The sequence below is a fragment of the Amphiprion ocellaris genome, chromosome 9, assembly GCF_022539595.1.
Source record: "Amphiprion ocellaris isolate individual 3 ecotype Okinawa chromosome 9, ASM2253959v1, whole genome shotgun sequence".
NCBI classification, from domain to species: domain Eukaryota; kingdom Metazoa; phylum Chordata; class Actinopteri; family Pomacentridae; genus Amphiprion; species Amphiprion ocellaris.
The window spans coordinates 14676818-14695305 of NC_072774.1; the positions used below are offsets into that span (position 1 = coordinate 14676818).

General features: G+C 39.3%; 1 protein-coding gene across 1 annotated transcript; it reads left to right on the forward strand.

Annotated features, from left to right (window-relative positions):
* Positions 1–1957: 1957 nt before the first annotated feature.
* Positions 1958–17369, forward strand: septin7b (septin 7b; the record flags this gene model as incomplete). The annotated part of the gene is made up of 14 exons (XM_055013660.1): positions 1958–1999; positions 2340–2442; positions 4243–4349; positions 5660–5760; positions 5924–6058; positions 9218–9335; positions 9785–9877; positions 10016–10112; positions 10424–10475; positions 10632–10760; positions 11737–11757; positions 13936–14071; positions 15144–15286; positions 16096–17369. Coding segments are annotated over 14 exons (1317 nt in total), but the record flags the coding sequence as incomplete, so codon positions are not given.
* Positions 17370–18488: the final 1119 nt, after the last annotated feature.

Sequence of the window (18488 nt, forward strand, 5' to 3'; positions counted from 1 at the left end):
AACCAATTGTACGTGAAAAAGTCACTTATTAGTATTTAATTAACCTGTGTGGAAAACTAAATTATTGGTGCATGTTCAAAGAGAAAACTATTCCGATTTTAGGACATAAATGAGTGACAAATAATTTCTTCTTGCTTTAACGGTTATTCTAGTTTATCGCGAGATCAGAGTAGGAATTAAAAGAATTCTAAGCCATCGCGAGACTACAATGTTCCTCCCTGTCTGATTCACGTACATCTTACGTTTGTCTTTGAGCGTACCGTCGCAGAGCTCGGGAGGCGTTGCGTCTTTCATTGTGCGTAGCTCAAGCAAAAGTAGTGAGAAGGGGAATGTCGGCTTGTGAATGATCGGTTTTTGAGGCGGCAGGGAGCGTCAACGTTATGGGTGAGACCGCTAGAGTCAGCTACTGTCACGGCTTATTCAGAAATGCTTTGTGTAAACTGCAGCTGTGATGATTTAAGTTTACACTGGATTCATTATTTAAACAATTTGCCTTTGCCGCTATTTAGCTTCTGCAGTTGTCTGAGCAACCAACGCCCAGTCGTCCGCCTCCAGTTAGATGGGTTGCTAGCTAGCTAGCTAGCTGGTTGTCAGCGTCGGTTCGCTAGCAGGCTGCATAACCTAACGGGAGTGTCATTTCCTGTCTTTAGCTCTTTAGCAAAGTATTTCATTTTTTTGTTTAATGAGCTAACATTAAAAGCCACGTTAACCTCCAGTTACAGTTTCAGATGGCTATTTTAAAAGCTTCTCTGCGAATAGTTCCAATTTGATTAACTAGCTCACTTAGTGCCGTATAAAGGATTAAACAGCTCACGTTAATGCTAACTTTTATGCTTTGAACGCAAGAGAAACGAGCAGAAACGTTACTGAATGCTGTTGTGGGTTTCTGTTTAGGCTTTTGTAAACGTGAGAATACATTAAATGGTCCCACTTTGCTCCAAATACACTAAGCGTTACGTTTGACTGTGAGAACATTTGCAAAACGACCCAGTATCGTTCATGTACCAGAAATAGGTGCTGCATCAGTGTGGGATCAATAATTTGATTAAACTGCCATGATTAGAAGCATCAAGGTTTTGCAGTCAACGCCAGACCTAGAAGATGTGTCAGGTTAGGTAGGAGGACACGGCTGCCATCTAATCTGGATTACAGTGGATCTAATACCTCAGAGTTCATGTTTTGACTTTTAAGTTCATTGGCTTCCCACTGTGGAATGTAAGTCAGAATACTGTCCCTGTTTTTTCCTCACGCTGAAACATCAGGTTTGGTATTCTGCTGAAGAGAGCCCTCTAAAATCTGTATAAGCAAGCTGTGTTCTCCATCTGCCACTGCTTCTTTTAGCAAGATCTGTCAAACATTGCCAGAAAGGAAGAGCATTGCTGTAATTAAAAAAAAAATAAATAAATAAATTAAAATCACAGCTCTTACATTTTCTCTCTGCTTTTTAGTTTTAAAAGATCTGCTGCAGTAAAAGGTGACTGATGATGTTTTATGGGTTATCTCTTTGCAGACCACAATATACAATGTTTCATAAACTGAAGCTGCAAGATGCTGCTAAAATTAAACTGCATATCCTGTAGGCAAATCAGCATAGTCCTAGTATCACACAGAAGACATGTGGGCTGTTGGTAGGCAGGAGATACTCTGGCGTAAGAAGCAGAAATCCTCTCCTAGCCACAGGCGAAAAGAAAAGGCTGCAACAGTGAATGGACCTTGCTTTATGATGCTATTGACATTAAAGGAGCAAGTGGAGTGGAATATGTGCAACACTGGCCAACTGTCAGTGTTGTTACATTTGTGCCGATCATGAATCATTGTGCCCCAGGCTTCACAACTTGGGAAACTGATTCCACAGACAGAATGGTTTGTTTGTTAGATGGCCTGAGATTGAATCACTGTTGTTTTTTTTTTGTTTTTTGTCTGTTTCTTCTGTGAACCTGGAATCATTATTCTTTTCTGCACATTGGGACCGTGTTACATTGATCAACATGAACCAGCTGTAAGTACATAAATTAAATTTTAAATAACCATAAAAATATTTTTTTACAGACAGGATACACAACATATGTAAGATATATTTGTTTCATGTGATTGTGACATCTTGAATTTAAAAGTGAAATATTTTCAGTGAAAACTGGAATATGCAATTGCGAAGTAAATATGTAAAGCCAGAAAAAATGTTTGATCAAAATTCAAATGTCAGTCAGATTTTGAGTGTATTTCAGTTGAGGCAATAGGAGAATAGGGTGATCAAGACTTTTCTTTTGAGGTAATGAAAGGATGTAAGATTTGATTTTCTTATGTTTATAATTTATGATTTTTGTTTTACTGTCTTACAGCAACAAAAGAATCTGGAAGGATATGTTGGCTTTGCAAGCCTCCCCAACCAAGTGTACAGGAAGTCTGTCAAGAGGGGCTTTGAGTTCACCCTGATGGTCGTGGGTAAGAACACAAGCTGCTCAGCCCTCAGTTTGCCCTTGTTTAGTTTGAATCATGTCATTGTATTCCTTGCGGTTGGCATTTTAAAGTCCTTCACTGTGGTTTGTTTTTGAGAGAGAGAGAGAACGAGAGAAAGAAAGTGAGAGAGAGAGAGGCCATATTTACTGTATACACAGAGGACTTGTCCCTAGCTTTGTCGTGTTACTTTGTAAGTCAAAGAGGATGGGGGAATTGCATTGCCGTTCTGTGAATTAATTATGTCAGGTACTTGACACTTTGTCCCAGGAAAGAAATATTTGGGTTGGATTTATCTAGAACTGCACTCACAGTGAATCAGAAATGCAGACATTCTTTTAAAATGCTTGGATGTGGTGGTTGACAATGGGCCAAGATTCTCCTTGGCTGATCAGGCCCTGTTTTGAAGGAAAATGTTTTCTAGGGTCAAAACCATTTCCTGTGGGGGACCAACAGAATTATTTAACCAGCATGCGTCTGAGAACATCCCACTGAGTTCACAACAAACAGTTTCTTTATGGGCTTTTCTTAAAGTGCTGGTAATGAAATCCCAAATGTGTAAGTGAGCAGTCTTTTAATTGCTGTTATTAAGTAGTTGGAGTAGAGTGTCACATAAGAAGGTGTTTGGATTTTACTTGCCTCTGTCCTCTTCAGTGCCCTTGCTGGATGATGACCAAGTGGGCCTCTAGGGCCTGCGAATGCTTCAGTCACTTTGCAACAAATAGTCTCGCTTTGGGAATAATTGAAAAGATTTTTTAAAAAGGCATTGCAACAAGGAGAAGAACAGGAGGTCCTCTGGGCTTTCAGCTAGTTAAAGCTTCCCATTGTTACATGGTATCATCCTCTTGCATGAACACACACACACACACACACACACACACACACACACACACACACACACACACACACACACACACACACACACACACACACACACACACACACACACACACACACACAATATTCAGCTTTTCTTGGCTCTGATTAGCTGTGAGCCCACATGTCCCCACAGTGCCCACATGCAATGCAATGCGTCACCAGTGTGGTGTGAAAGGAGGATGAAAAAGAGAGGAACAGAATAAGACAGATAGGATGGCAGTACCACCGTGCCTGGCACAACTCTCCATGCCTCATGACCCAACAACCTGTTCAGTTCACACATTACAGAGCAGCCCTTTTTTAAGGGCCTGTTAGCACTTCATATTGCAGTCAATTTAACCAGCACATACTGTTAGCACATTGTTACATGCTACGCATAAAATACATGATACACAAATGGTACAGTATAAGCTACACACACACTACCCTTTGACAGTGGCTCTAATTTAAGTGATGGCTTGCTAAATATTGACTTGTGACCATCAGCTAAGGCAGGCAGTGCCAGTGGTCATTTCCACTAATGATTCTTTTCATCAAGAGCTTGGAAACTGGGCACACAATGGCCAACCAAGCTTGAGAAGTCGCCCAGACCACACAGCCAGGCAGCTGCACATAACAAGAGCCATTGTCCACGTTGTTTCCTTAGCCTTTTAACTGCTAACCCAAATGGATTAATGTCTTGGGTAAATGTCAGTCGCATCCCCGGATAGACACATGGCCTTTGATTGTGTGGAGGATGTCAGCAGTGAACTTGAAAAATGCGAGTATCATACAGGGGGTTGGGTTTTAGACATTATTCCAAGCGATGCAATGTTTTACATTCTGGCCAATGTTTTAACCTCTGCATGAAGAGTACAAGTCAAATTGGTCCTGACATAGAGATTTTTCTTCGTTTTTGTTTGTTCACAGGCGAATCAGGTCTGGGAAAATCCACGTTGATCAACTCTCTGTTCCTAACAGACCTGTATTCTGCAGAGTATCCTGGACCTTCACATAGAATCAAAAAGACTGTACAGGTACATTGCTGCAAAAATACCTTTGATATGAATTGTTGCAAACTGCGGTAAAATCTGTGTAATACACTGTCAGCATTTGTTGGGTGGGGGAAGACTGGTAAGATTCTGTAACCCATGGCAGTGCTGCTAATCAAACCATTAGTTTGACATTTTAGGTAAAAAGATTAGAAAAACTACAGCGACAGAGCCAACAAACCCAGATTCTCTATTAGCTGTATCCATGACATTTTGGCTTTCTTGCAAAACATATATTCAAAACTGATGAAGGTAGTGTTCATGAAATAGTTTGCTGCATTAACATGCCAGAGAACAGGCTCTGTTACACAATCAAAAAATAGCCAGTGCCTTACTCACCACATGCCATGCAAGGCTGCCACTAAAGAACACCAATGGTTGATCATTGTGAGGAGAAGAGGATGATGGGGTGTGCTGCAAAAATGTTGGTTATTTTTAGAATTCTTTTATAAGATTTGTTTTAAAATTACATAGAGCTGTTTTACCAGTTAACTTATTTAATAAAAATAACATTTACCATGCTCTTGACCCCTCTGAACTCCAACACCTGCCAGCCGATTTGAAAGGCATGTTATATTTACAAAAATAACATTTATCAAAGCCAAAAACTGTAAAGGAGAAAGAATCATCAGATTTTCAACGTTCTGAGGGGGTTGTAGAAGGTATCATGTGTAGAATGCAGTCCTGTCAGGAAAATTAACCAAATCTATGGCTGTTTACCCAGATCAGAATGGTAACAATTATAGAAATATGGAAATAATAAAGGAGTAAAATCTCTATTGTATGTGGACCCACCATTTTTTCCCACTATTGATAACACCTGTCTACCTACAGTGAGTAAAAATGTGAAATCAGCAAAAAATGCACAGAAACTGCTTAGGATTCAGGGGGTTAAACAATTCAGACTTGCCACCAGCTCCTGCCATAAATGCCTCTATCCTTATCTTTCGTAATTACAAAACCTGAATCTTAAACACCTGAAGTGCTGCACTTTGTCTGTCTGGCTCCTGACTGACACCGTCAATATCTCCAAATGTTTATGCGCTTTTCTGGCTTCTCAGCATAGCTACCTAATGCCACAGTGTGAGATGGCAGGTTGCTACATGTTGCCAGCTGTTAAGGGTTTTCTACCTGTATCATGCAATCTGTGATGCTCTTTCCTTACAGTAATAATGATTCTCCACACCTCCTTCCATATTGTGTTTTAATTTGTATTATTTAAATGATTGGTTTCAGAGGCACAATGTGTGGCAGAACTAAACACAATGTGGTTGTCGTTCTTTCTCCTGTCTTAGGTGGAGCAGTCAAAAGTTTTAATAAAAGAAGGTGGAGTCCAGCTGCTGCTCACAATAGTTGACACCCCAGGGTTCGGAGATGCTGTTGACAACAGCAACTGGTGAGGACTGCATGAACTGCAGCTCAACACGGATATTATTTTTTAATTTATAATCCTTAAAACGACGAAGCTACTATCCGCTATTCCATTGAAGGGGTATGTTTTGGTCTTGTTGGCTTTTTTTTTTTTTTACTTAACGAAAGATGTAATTTGTATTGTGCAGCTGGCAGCCAATCATCGATCACATAGACAGCAAGTTTGAAGACTACCTGAACTCAGAATCTCGGGTGAATAGACGACAGATGCCTGACAGCCGAATCCACTGCTGCCTGTACTTCATTGCCCCCTCGGGACATGGGTGAGTCTGGGACACAAATTCATAAGCAGAGTGCCTTATACCCCTCATGTTTTAGCATTAGCAGATCCAATAAATTTTAAGCTCTTAAACTGAATACACTGTTCAATGTAAAGAAATGGGACGCAAGTATGGATTGTATAGGACTGGAGAAAGGAAAAGGTTGGAAGAGGACGAGTAAGAGAACAGTGAGAGGAAATGAGTGACAAATAGTGTAAGGAGGGAAATGCAGCGTCAACAGTTCCTCAACAGTCAGAGAAGCAGGTTTGTGACTGGAAGCAAAGGCTGCTGGTTCAGAGCCCTGTGCAATCAGAAAAATACGAGGAGGCGCAGTCAATAAAGGGTTTCTTCACTTTGCGTTTTCAGCTAAAACGACTTTCAGAAAGGTACTAGATGTTCCTACTGCTTCTCTTTGGCCACCAGCATCAAGCTGTGGTCATATTGGCAGCTCTTGAATGTGTGGAGTAAATATGTGTCGTCTTACTCTGTCTCTTACAGCTACTCCCTTAGGCATTTGCTGGAAATGACAAGAAGAGAATGAGATGGCTTGAGTTAAAACTTGAGGCTTGTAAAAGAAAAAAAAAGAGGGAGGTTGCGAGCCATACTGAGCTGCTGGCAAAATGCCCAGCAGATGATACTGATCACCAAGTGTTTCATAAAAAGATGACTGCATGGAATTTTAATTATAATGTTTACTATTCACAAGCTACCAAATATTGTGTGGTTTACAGCTAAGATGTGCTCATCTTGGCGTTCTTTTAGGAAGCGTATGTGTCTTGTGTGATGCATTTCAGTCAAAGACCACAAAGTGTCAGAGTAGTGAAATTGAGAAACTTAAGTGGTTATTTCCTGCCACCCAAAACTGCAGTATTCAGCCAGTAAGTCATTTAAGTTTATGGGTTTAATACATGTTCAAATGATATGCTTGCCCTTGGTCATGACTCTTGACCTTTAAATTGTACAAAATGCTGTTTGCCATGGCAGTGCAGAGTAGTGTTTTTGTTTCTGCTGTGTGGTGCTGCCTGATTTGTTAATATACAAATATTTGCTGTGTGCTCACATGCCCTTAAAGCTGTTGATCGTGACATACTGTAAACAATGAAGAAACCTCTGTCTTCCTTTGTTCTTGTGCTTTCTTTTCGCCTTCCTCAGTCTGTCTGTTTTCTATGAGACATTGTGTTTGTACAAGCCTGTGCTCTGCACCCACACAAGCAGTACTTTAGCCTTGAGGATGGGCAGCGTATGCTCTCACACAAACACACTTGCCACACTCACAGAGCAACCCCTCATAACACCAGCTCACTGTTCTCACACAGCAACACAATGACCTCCAACACTGTGAGATACTCTGGGTATTACTTGCGTGGGTGAACTCTGACTGGTTTTTTTTGAGGGTTTTTGAGAAACAACCGTATCTGCAGGTCTTAAAGTTTCATAAAGCATTAAATTCAGTTCCCTTTAAAGAAGGCCTTAGAAGTATAAAAAGTCAGCTGTTAGTAACAGGACAGCATCTGCAGTGGGCTGTGCTGCAGGAGGCAAGTTATTCTGTTTTTGTGGGGTTTGTGTCAGCACCATCAGACCTGTAGAAAGTAAAGTCCCTGCAGCTAGCTACAGTAGCTGATAGGTCTATTGTCCTGTAGTGGGCAAGTGATGATTTTAGCAACACCTGCAGTTATCATTACTATTTTAATCCATCCTGCATCCAGGTCACATTAATGTAATAAATTGTGTCTTTTGAAGTTATTATACATTGATGGGAAGCATAACCATAGATTTTAATAGATGAGAAGATCAGTGTCTCAGACATATTCAGATCTTTTCTTCTTGTTTTACTCTCAAAATATAAATTATAATGACCTACAACCACCAAATTATTATCTGGGAAATACTTATTTAATTTAATTGTAGTTAATATTAAGAAGGCCTTATAATTCCCGAATTCGAATTTTACCTTATTATACATGTCTGTATATCTGCTAATAAGCATTAGAAAATGCATTTTTTTTCTTCCCATTTTGTTGGTTATAGATGGATGGATGGATGGATGGATGGATGGATGGATGGATGGATGGATGGATAGATAGATAGAAACCACACACATACATTCAGTTTCTCAAATATACAGCATATTCAAATTGGCAAGATTTTGTTCTCTCACAATATGTAACAGTGTTTTACAAGACAGTTTGCTAAATGAGCTTTTTTGACTTGACATCAGTTTTCTCTCAGTATAAAGATCAGACTAGCGTAGCCACATAGATGTTGAATTGCACACGGCCGGTTTGTGGCTTTTCAACACTACATTCTTCTGTGCAGTTTATGTAGAGTCAAAGTCGTGACGGCTCCAGACACTCAGAGCTTCTTCTCTGCAGTTTATACATAGGTATGCTGTTTTATTGAGTTTGGTAATGCTGGTGCAATATGATTCTCAAATATAAGTCTTATTTGACTTAAGCAATGAACTGTCTTCTTGTATGTCTGTTACTGATATAGGATGTGCTGATGTGCAGTGCTATAAAGTTCATGCTGACATGAATGTACTTAGTCTGTGAGACAGCTTTCATCGTTTGTTGTTTGGCATATTGTAGAGGTTAATCTTACCTCTTTTGTTTGCAGCAGCATAAATATGTTAGGATCTTCTATTCAAATTGTCTTCTTTTTATTGTTGTTCTTTGAGATAGTTCTTGCAAACAGCTTTTCTTAGGTTTTAGGGCAGTACTGTGTTGTATACTGGCCTGCATGTTGTTGGCTACATAACAACCATGCATCCGACTCAAAGCACTCAAAGCATCAGATTCTGCTGCAGGGCAGGTTTCAGCTCTGAGAGATATTTCAATTCTATGCTTAAATAACTAAATGAGGATATGATTATATTTTATAACAAAACACAATGTGATTACTATAACCTAATCATTCTGTAATGGCAAATTTTATTTACCCAGCTTGAAAACAGCCAAGAATAGCAATGCTTTCTCATGACTATGAGGTCATTTCCTTAGACATTACAAACCTCAGTCATGCGTCACTGATTTCTGTATTCGCTTTAGCTAAATTCATCCTTGTCTTGTCAAAGAGTTAACCAGAAAACAGTCAGCACCATTTGACGCCACTTGTGGTATCCATTTGAATTACATGTAAAGTTGTATTTTTATCTCTCTGCAGACTGAAGCCCCTGGATATCGAGTTCATGAAACGGTTGCATGAGAAAGTAAATGTCATCCCACTGATCGCCAAAGCAGACACTCTCACCCCAGAGGAATGCCAACAGTTCAAGAAGCAGGTCAGTGGTTTCCACAGCTGCATACTGCTACAGAAAAAGTATCTCAGAGGCCTTTTTTCTCTCTTGTGGTTGCTGGTATGATGGTGGTGCATCACAAAACAAAAATATAATAACTCCCTCTTTGGGGTCATGTCTGTTTGTCCAGTGTTAACCTACATCCTGCGCTCTATGGAAGATTTTTTTCTATACATACAGATAAATGCAAGAAAGTACCAGCATCATGACCAATCAGGTTTGCAGTGTAGTGGTTAGTGCTTTATTACAAGTGGTTAGTTCACATCAAAGTTGGTGACAAAAACTACATAAATTTCACATTTTTCTGTTTTGATGGAAATTATATTGTCTGTTTTCTTTGGTCCGGTAGGATTTGAATATAGTACCCGTTTTGCATAGCTATTTCCTGTCAGCAGCTCTGTCACTCGCGTAAAAGTCTTCTCTTTTACTGCTAGATCATGAGGGAAATCCAAGAGCACAAAATCAAGATTTACGAGTTTCCTGAGACAGATGATGAAGAAGAGAACAGACTGGTGAAGAAGATAAAGGTATGCCCCATGCCAAATCCACAGCCCATATTTCAGTGTTCTACTGTGTTGTAAACCGACATTCGAACACTTGCAATATTTAAAGCACACACTCATATATTTATTTATCTATTCATTCATTCATTTATATTTTGCCAGGACAAGTTGCCGCTGGCTGTAGTAGGAAGCAACACCATTATCGAGGTGAACGGCAAAAGGGTCAGAGGGAGACAATACCCTTGGGGGGTTGCAGAAGGTATGAATTTTTAATCAGTTAGCATCTATCCCCAGAAATGTAAATAAATAATAAATCACAACTGATAAAAATAGAGATGTGAATTTGTTTAAAATCTAATATAAACTAAGGATGCAGATTTTGTATATTTAATCAACATGTATAAAAAAATGCTTCTGTAAAAATTGAAACTTGATATGTGCCCATGCTGCCCTATGTTGTTTAATGCATTAGGCTGAAGATGTTACTCGCTGTCTAAGGTACAACCAAGGTTATATGTTTTTCTTTTAATCTTGATAATTGGCTGACTGACCATTTCTTGTCCCTCATAGTTGAAAACAGTGACCACTGTGACTTCACCATCCTTAGGGACATGCTCATCAGGTACTGAGAAAACAAAGTCTTCTTGAACCTATACTTACTAAAAAAATCTTAATCAAGACTATTGAAGTGGTTTCAGATGACATCACTGCACAGACAGTAATTGAGAGAAGTCTCAGGGAGTATTTTAAAAATGTATTCTTCATCATTCGTCCTCAGAACTCACATGCAGGACCTGAAAGACGTGACAAACAACGTCCATTATGAAAACTACCGCAGCAGAAAGCTGGCTGCTGTCACCTACAATGGAGTGGACAACAACAGGGCTAAAGGACAACTGTCCACCAAGTAAGTCAAGAACAAAGTATACTAGAGACAGCAGTTGTAAATGATGCAAGTTAAGTTCACCAGGACATCTGATTATCTACTTCAGTTGCTTGTTTATTAGGCCACTTGTAAGCTTATTACATTTTGGGAGATTACTGTATTACCATAAATGGATTTTTTGACACCTTCCTTCTAATTTCAAACTCTAATATAGAAAAATGAAGGAGGTGGATATTAAAAACCTCAGTGAGACTCAATGGTTCATATAATGGAATATGAATATTCATAGCACACGCAATGCAGAATGTGCAGTTTTGTATGGTGAATTGGAATCTATAGATTTATAGAAATTCTATTTATACAGGATGTGTTGGGATTGATGTGTTTTCATCTCATGTGTTACTTTTGTTCCAGAAAGTTTGGTCAAGTTTACACTATAGATAGGTATCGATAGTGATTGGAGATGACTGTGTTGTTACATTATCATCTTGTGTCCTTATTTTACTTAATTATTAGGGTACCAAGTATCATGACAAGGCAAAGCTGGAGGACTGTTTCATTCACTGACCATTGACCATCTGTTTGTGATATGCGAAAAAGTACTGATGGGCTTCTGTCATAACTTCTCACTCTGCTACTTTGCATAAAATTTGCCACTGATTTTCAAAAATTTGAATCAAAAACATGATGATGCTTTCTCATCATAAGCAAATGGCTAACTCACTATAGCTGAATGGAAGCCTCACACTGCTGATGCTAACACACAGCTAAACATTTGACCAGCTCTGCTAATGGATTTGACACCCTGCTCACAAAGAGGACGTTATTATTTTTTCCAGGCTGTATTTTTTCCATTTGTAGTGAAAATATAGTTTCAGTCCCAGAATAGATCTAAAAGAGTCTAGTTGTTTTAGTGCATGATCTCATCATTGCATGCTGTGTGTGTGTCTCTGCGTGAATGTGCGTGTGTTTGGTTGTATGTGTTTTTGTTTTTTAGACTTGACACAGTTGAAGGAATGTAAGTGGTCATTTTTTCACATATTTTTCAGACCCTTGTTTAAGATGTTCACGTCGCTGTATCCTTCCTCTATTTTCCTCCATTCGCTGTTATTGGGTGTTTTCTGTCCTTCCTATTGACTTGGGTCTGCTCCCTCCAACTTTCCACCTGTTGCTACATATTTTCAGGAGGAAAACTGTGAATTGCCACACCTCTTTATGAACATAGTTTGCCAGCCAGGACTGTGATGCTTTCATTTTTTCCAAACGACAAAGTCTTTCCTCTTGTATACCCGTTGCTCCCTCCACCTGCTGCTGCTCTCAGCCCTGCTTGGATTAACAGAAGAGATGTGCACTGTTGATGTTTGAGCGGTTACCAGTGCTTGTGAGACGCACCACAAGTATGTGAGACAAAATATGTCTGACATTGCATTTTCCATCAGCCTGTCTACTTTGCGAATGCATCTCTAAGCCGATTGTCTCTAAGAGTAGTTTCTGTAGGCCATCACTGCACCTGCCTTTTTAAAATTTGTTAAAGCTTTTGAAAGCTTTATTTAGCACATTTCTCTATAGCGCTATATATTAATGACTTAATATACAAAGGATCAGGATTAAAAGCTGGAGAAAAACATATTTATTAAGAGTTTAACACTCAAAAGTACAGATGCTCCTGGTGACTGATACCTCAGTTGATTAAATAGAAATTTAAATTTATACTAGTCAACTTGTCTAAGCATAAGAAATCACAAAGAAAACGATCAAAATTGAGCACAATTTATTGTGGTTGCGCATTGCTCTGGTGGAGTGCTTTTATGTCAGTTTATTCTGACACCGTCTGCGTACAACCTAATTTCCATTTTCTAGATTAAAACACTGTGAAACCACACTGGTGTTACCACACGTCATCTGTCTCACTTTGCACCTCTAGTTTCAAACATCCGGGCATAGTGTGATGAGACGACTCCATATATAGTGGCAGGTCACTGTGTAACATCTTAGACACAACTGACATTGTAAAATGATTATTAGTTTAACCAACTAGTATTTCTGGTGTTGACTAGCAAGGATAGCAACATTTATTCAATTTAATAGTGTTAATCGTGCACACCTCTACTCAAAAGCTCGGCTAATCTGCTTCATTAGGACTATGTGGATGTGATTTCATTCCATTTGACTGATGGCAGCCTGGCAATTTCAAGCCAATGAGAGAAACACATAGAAATACAGAAAGTCTTGGCTGTTCATATATGACCCAACTGCTCTACTGCCGAGTGAGATAAGTTTTTTCAAAATCTTTTAAAGCATGTGATGAAGCAAGTACATCACAACCACCTGCATTCACTATGAGCACAAGTTAAGCTTTTCAGTGGTTTGATCCTAGACTTTATCTTTAATTTTTGAATCACAAAGCAGTAGATGAATGTAGAAAGTTGTAAAAGCTCGGTAAAATTTGCGTCGACCATCGTCCTTCCTCCAACAAACATTCCTCATAATCTCAGGTAACCGCTCGACAGTTCATGACAGGTCTCTGTACACTTACACTGCAACAAACTACCCTGGGAAGCTTTACTAACAATTAACCCACCACTTCCACTAACAGTCAATGTTCACAGGCGTTAGCCTTTGGATCCTTCCTCTGGTTCCCAAAAATACCTTGTGGTTGGTTTCCTGCTTCTGTCACAACCCTGTTGGATCCTATCATTCCTGAATCTTCACCTTTAGCCTTTTTTTTCCCTCCTTCACCTCGCCATGTTGTTAATCTTTGGAAAGGGGGAATAATGTTTTTTGATTTGTACAGACTGCATGGATTTTAAAGTCAGCTTCTTGTATTTCCATCAGATCTGAAGGAGAAATGTTCTCATAATGTACTTTGCTAATTTTGGTGAACCAGAGTAAACAAATTTGTTCCTAGATTTGGTAAAATACAAAATATGGTTCCTTTAATTCCAAGCCTCATCCTACTCCTCTCATTATCATCTCCTGAAAATAAATTTCAAACTGCATGCACACATAAGTGTTGAAATACAATTTCTGTTTGCAGAGCAAACTGGCTGGAAGTGTTGAATTTGTTAAATTAACTCAAGTATATAAGTAATTCCTCTTAATTGTATGTCAGCATACTGATGAGTAGGCATGCTGCTGATAATGCACTGTAGTGTGGGTCTAAATATATGTTTTTGTGTGTGTGCTCCCTGCGCAGGAGTCCCCTGGCCCAGATGGAGGAGGAGAGACGAGAGCATGTGGCTAAGATGAAGAAGATGGAGATGGAGATGGAGCAGGTGTTTGAGATGAAAGTCAAGGAGAAAGTGCAGAAGCTCAAAGACTCTGAAGCAGAGGTAAAACACACAGGCACACACACACACACACAAACATAAGCACACACAGTAGGTTAAAAAATGCTATAGTCATGCCCCAGTAAAGTTACTCATCTCTGTCTGGGCTCCTTCCTTCCTCTTATCCTGACGTATATCAGTGGTTAGAAGCGTGAAAGAGCTGTCTGAGAGCTGTGTTGCTGATTTGTGTAAATGAATGTTCTTTTTGCTAGTTTCCCCTTTTGTACGTGTCTTTTATGTATCCGTCCCCTGAAACTAGATGTAAGTGTGCAGCACGTACCTGTAGGGCTGCTCGTATCTGTGTCCATGTCTGTTAAACGTATGGAGCACTTATCCCTATTTTAATATGTACACACGTTTAGATTATTAAAGCAAATTTAAATTGCATCACAGTGCCAAGATTACAAAGCATGTTCAAATCAGGTGAAGGCAAGTAACAGTGGAAATACTTAAACTTTGGTCAACAAGTATCAGACTCAGTGATACCTAAACAAGTGTCCTGCTTTGAGAGGTTCCTCCTCTTCCACTACTACATAAAAAGTGTGTGAAAGCACTACTGGCATTGTGGATTTGTGGATTAATTCTGGATATATTATTAATTTAGAAATAAATGTTAGATTACTTTTTTTTTGCACAGACAAAACATTCTGTGTGCTAATGTAATACTGTGGATTAAGTAGAAGATAAAGTAAATGCAGGAATAAGCCTTAATAAATATAACATCGCAAACAAGTTTATCTTCTCATCACTTTCAAAAGACTTAGAGGTTTTTTGATTCAAGTTTGTTGAAGCATTTTCTCATTTCTTTCCTCATTTCATTGGCTGTGCATTCCTCTCTTATGAGTATTTAATGGTCAATAAGTTTGTGGATAGCTTGGAAATATTCCAAAAATATGTATTTTTAAAAATTCAGTTCCAGTAGTATTTCTACTCATTCAATCTAATTGCAGAGGATATTGTGTTGAAAAAGTTAGATTCTATTTTGCTGTGTCTCTGCTGCATTCAGCTTATTGATTGCATGTGAGTGCTTTCAGTAGAAAGTGCTGACAGCCTCCGCTGCACTGTCTCTCTGCAGCTTCAGCGGCGTCATGAGCAGATGAAGAAGAACCTGGAGGCTCAACACAAGGAATTAGAGGAGAAGAGACGTGTATTTGAGGAGGAGAGAGCAAACTGGGAGGCCCAGCAGCGCCTGGAGCAGCAGAAACTGGAGGCCTCCAGGTACAACTCACTGTCTCACTTCTGTATTTTACCAAGCCCTTGTGTATGCATACACTTCCCCATTATCACAGATTCAAACACTGTAGGGATGCTGTAAGTTTCAGTGGTGAATAAATAAGTTATTGGCCCCTTTATTCTTTGAACGGATGTTGCATTTCTCCATCCTTGCATAAAAATTCAGTGGATGCACAAGTGTTTCTGTTCATACTACAATAGATATCCACTCGTCTGCTATTGCATGTCATATTGAACACAGAACTACACAAAGGGTTCTCGTAGATGTTTCTTAAATACTATCTGTGACTTTGGTTTTTACAGGATGTAGCACCTATTTACAGATGGGGAAGTAGCATTGTGGCAATAATTTATCCTAAGGTGTGCTGAGCACAGTGAACGGACCTAGCACAGGATTTTAGAACTTCCAACTGTGTTTGGGCGAGACTGATGGAAACCATGTAAAAATCAACCCACCTCTAAATTCCAGCAGCACTATACTTGAATTACTTTTGTTTTTAAATGCATATTACTTGTGTTGATGATGAAGAATCTTCTCTCAGTGTCTCCAGAAATAAATATTTGTTTTCCTGGTATGTGCAGTCGACATGTTTGCACTGTACAGCCACATACTTTGGGCTGCATGCTGACCTTGGCAGAGGGGTCTAAGCAAATCCTCACAGAACTGGGAGGATAGTAACATTTTCTCCATGCATGTTCTTGCAGACACATGGATCCAGAAAGCATGAATTGTGCTGAAATTTTACTTAAAACTGTTATTGATGATTATTATTTGTGTCTTTCCTCTGTTGCAGGACTCTGGAGAAAAACAAAAAGAAAGGCAAGATCTTTTAAGGACAGTCGGCAGGACCACCCCAACTCGAGTTATTTTTGTTTGCCAACGTTGCCGGTCAGGACACCAGTGTGTGGCACTGACATCACCCCACCTCCTCTTCCTCTTCTCCTTCCTCCTCCTCCTCTTCCTCTGTTCCTGCTCTGTCTGCCAGCACAGCTGTGCTCTTGCTTCTAGCCACGAGACGGTGTACTGGAGGCATTTGTGGGTATGTGAGGGGGCAGCTGCATGTACGGCCAGAACCGCCACCGCAGAGCCGCCTCACTGCCTCAGGACTCATCATCATCAAGGAATGTGTTTACCTTAATGACAGGAAGAATAACCCCATTTTAGTGAGGCCAAACCCCATATTATTTTAATTATTATTATTATTGATGTTATTATTATTATTATTATTATTATTATTATTATTATTATTATTATTGTTGTTGTTATTATTACTGAATACTGTCCCCACCGCCTCCTACTGCTCTTTTTTTTCTCCTCCCAAGGTTGCTTTTATGACTGGTGTGTATAGATTGGTGTGGAGAGCATAGACAAGAAAATCTTCATGACTCATGTCTGACTGTTGTACAATCAATATCTGGTGAATTTTATTTGTTTACAGGAGAAATGAAAGTAACAGTATATGAACATTAACCTGATCTTCCATCTTGTGTTAAAGTAATAAGAGGACAAGGCACTAACTAATCCTGTTTTTGTTTTGAGTGTACTTGATAAATCAGTGCAACATGCTAGACTGAAATGGTGTCAACACAAAAACCTGAGATCAACAAGAAAATGCAACTTGGGCCTTTTTATAGATTCAAAATAAATGGCTTAAGCTTCTTCTTTTTCTCTCAAATGTAACGCTTTTTTCTCCTCTGTGTTTAGCTATTTCCACTAGCCTTGGACCACCATTTATAATGTCATAAGTGTTATATTTCACTTTAGTTTATTTTTATATATACCGAGCCAGCTGAAGTAATAACTTCTTTTGTATGTTTAGAAAATCCTCAGAGACTTGACAGCAGCGTCCACTGTTAAAGAAAAACACTTCCACATATAACAGTGGTCCTGGGACGCATTTAAAAACAAAAGATTTAAAAAAGTTCAGTCACTCTGCGGAAACGATCAGTGGGAAATGAAGAGTCAACACCACATTTTGCTTTGGCTATGTACTCCATCTATGTATTTTTAATTTTATTTTTCATTTGTAATGTACAAAGTCACTTAATAAACCTGTGATGATATTGAGGAGTGAGAAGCTTTATTGTGGAAAATAATGTGTTCTTACTGTGAAATAATATTATTGAAGTATTGCTGTTAGTTTTGTCTTGGGGGTGTTTTAACCACCTTATTTTCCCACCAGATGTCACCGTTTGCCAGGTGTTATTTGCACTAGTTACAGCTTCAAGCATGACCGTTAAGTGTGACATTTTTATCTTTTTATAGTCTGAAATGACATGAAACAAATGTAGGTTTCCTCGGTAATCTTTTTTCCTCTGTGCGGCTCAGAGCTCCTCCTACAGGGGTGAAATCAGCAGTTACCAGGCAGACTTCAACTAAATAATATGTGATAGTTGGATTGATCTTACTTCGATCCTCAGAGCTCTTTCTACCCTTTAGACCCACACATGTTAAATACATAACTTTTTTAAAAGTGCTACAAAACATTTAGAATTAGGATTATGACACAATTATGAGCTCTTTGCTTTTTTCCCCCGTTTTGGAGGAATAAAAAGAACTGCTCGGTTTTCCGGTCATTCTCACTAATATACCTTCAATTACTTGTGAGTTAGTATTCATATTTTTTGTTAAACAAGTTTAATTTTCAACAAGTTTTCATATATTGTACTTAGGGTTGCCACCTTTCAGAAATGAAAATAAAGGACGCCCACCACGACTCCTCTGGGCCACAGTTCAGTAAAGTTGAAAAGATATTTGGCAAGGTGGACCCAGCGCTGATTGGCTGTTCACCATTTTAAATCTTGGCGGCCAGCAGTGACCCCCAGAGCAGTCATCTTGGGCCTCTTAGCTCAAATGAAGGTGTTAGGTCAGCAGTAATCGATGCGGGACTAGTCCAGGATGAGCTGAATGTCTGTTTGTTTATGTGTGTGTGTGTGTGCTTAAAGAATGTTCAGCTTCACTTTGTGGATTTTCTGCTTCCATTTCAAAGTGTTTTTGTCCAGTTTAACACGCTCTGGTGATGCACACTGATGCGTGTGTGTGACAGAGACAGTCAGTCAGTCGGTATTCAATCAATACCATAATCACTCCTCCTCCCCGCGGACTCTCAGAGCCCCACTCAGGACCAAGTTCAACTGTTCGTTGTGTGTGTCTTTCATCAGTGAGCCCCACCTTTAACGGTACAAC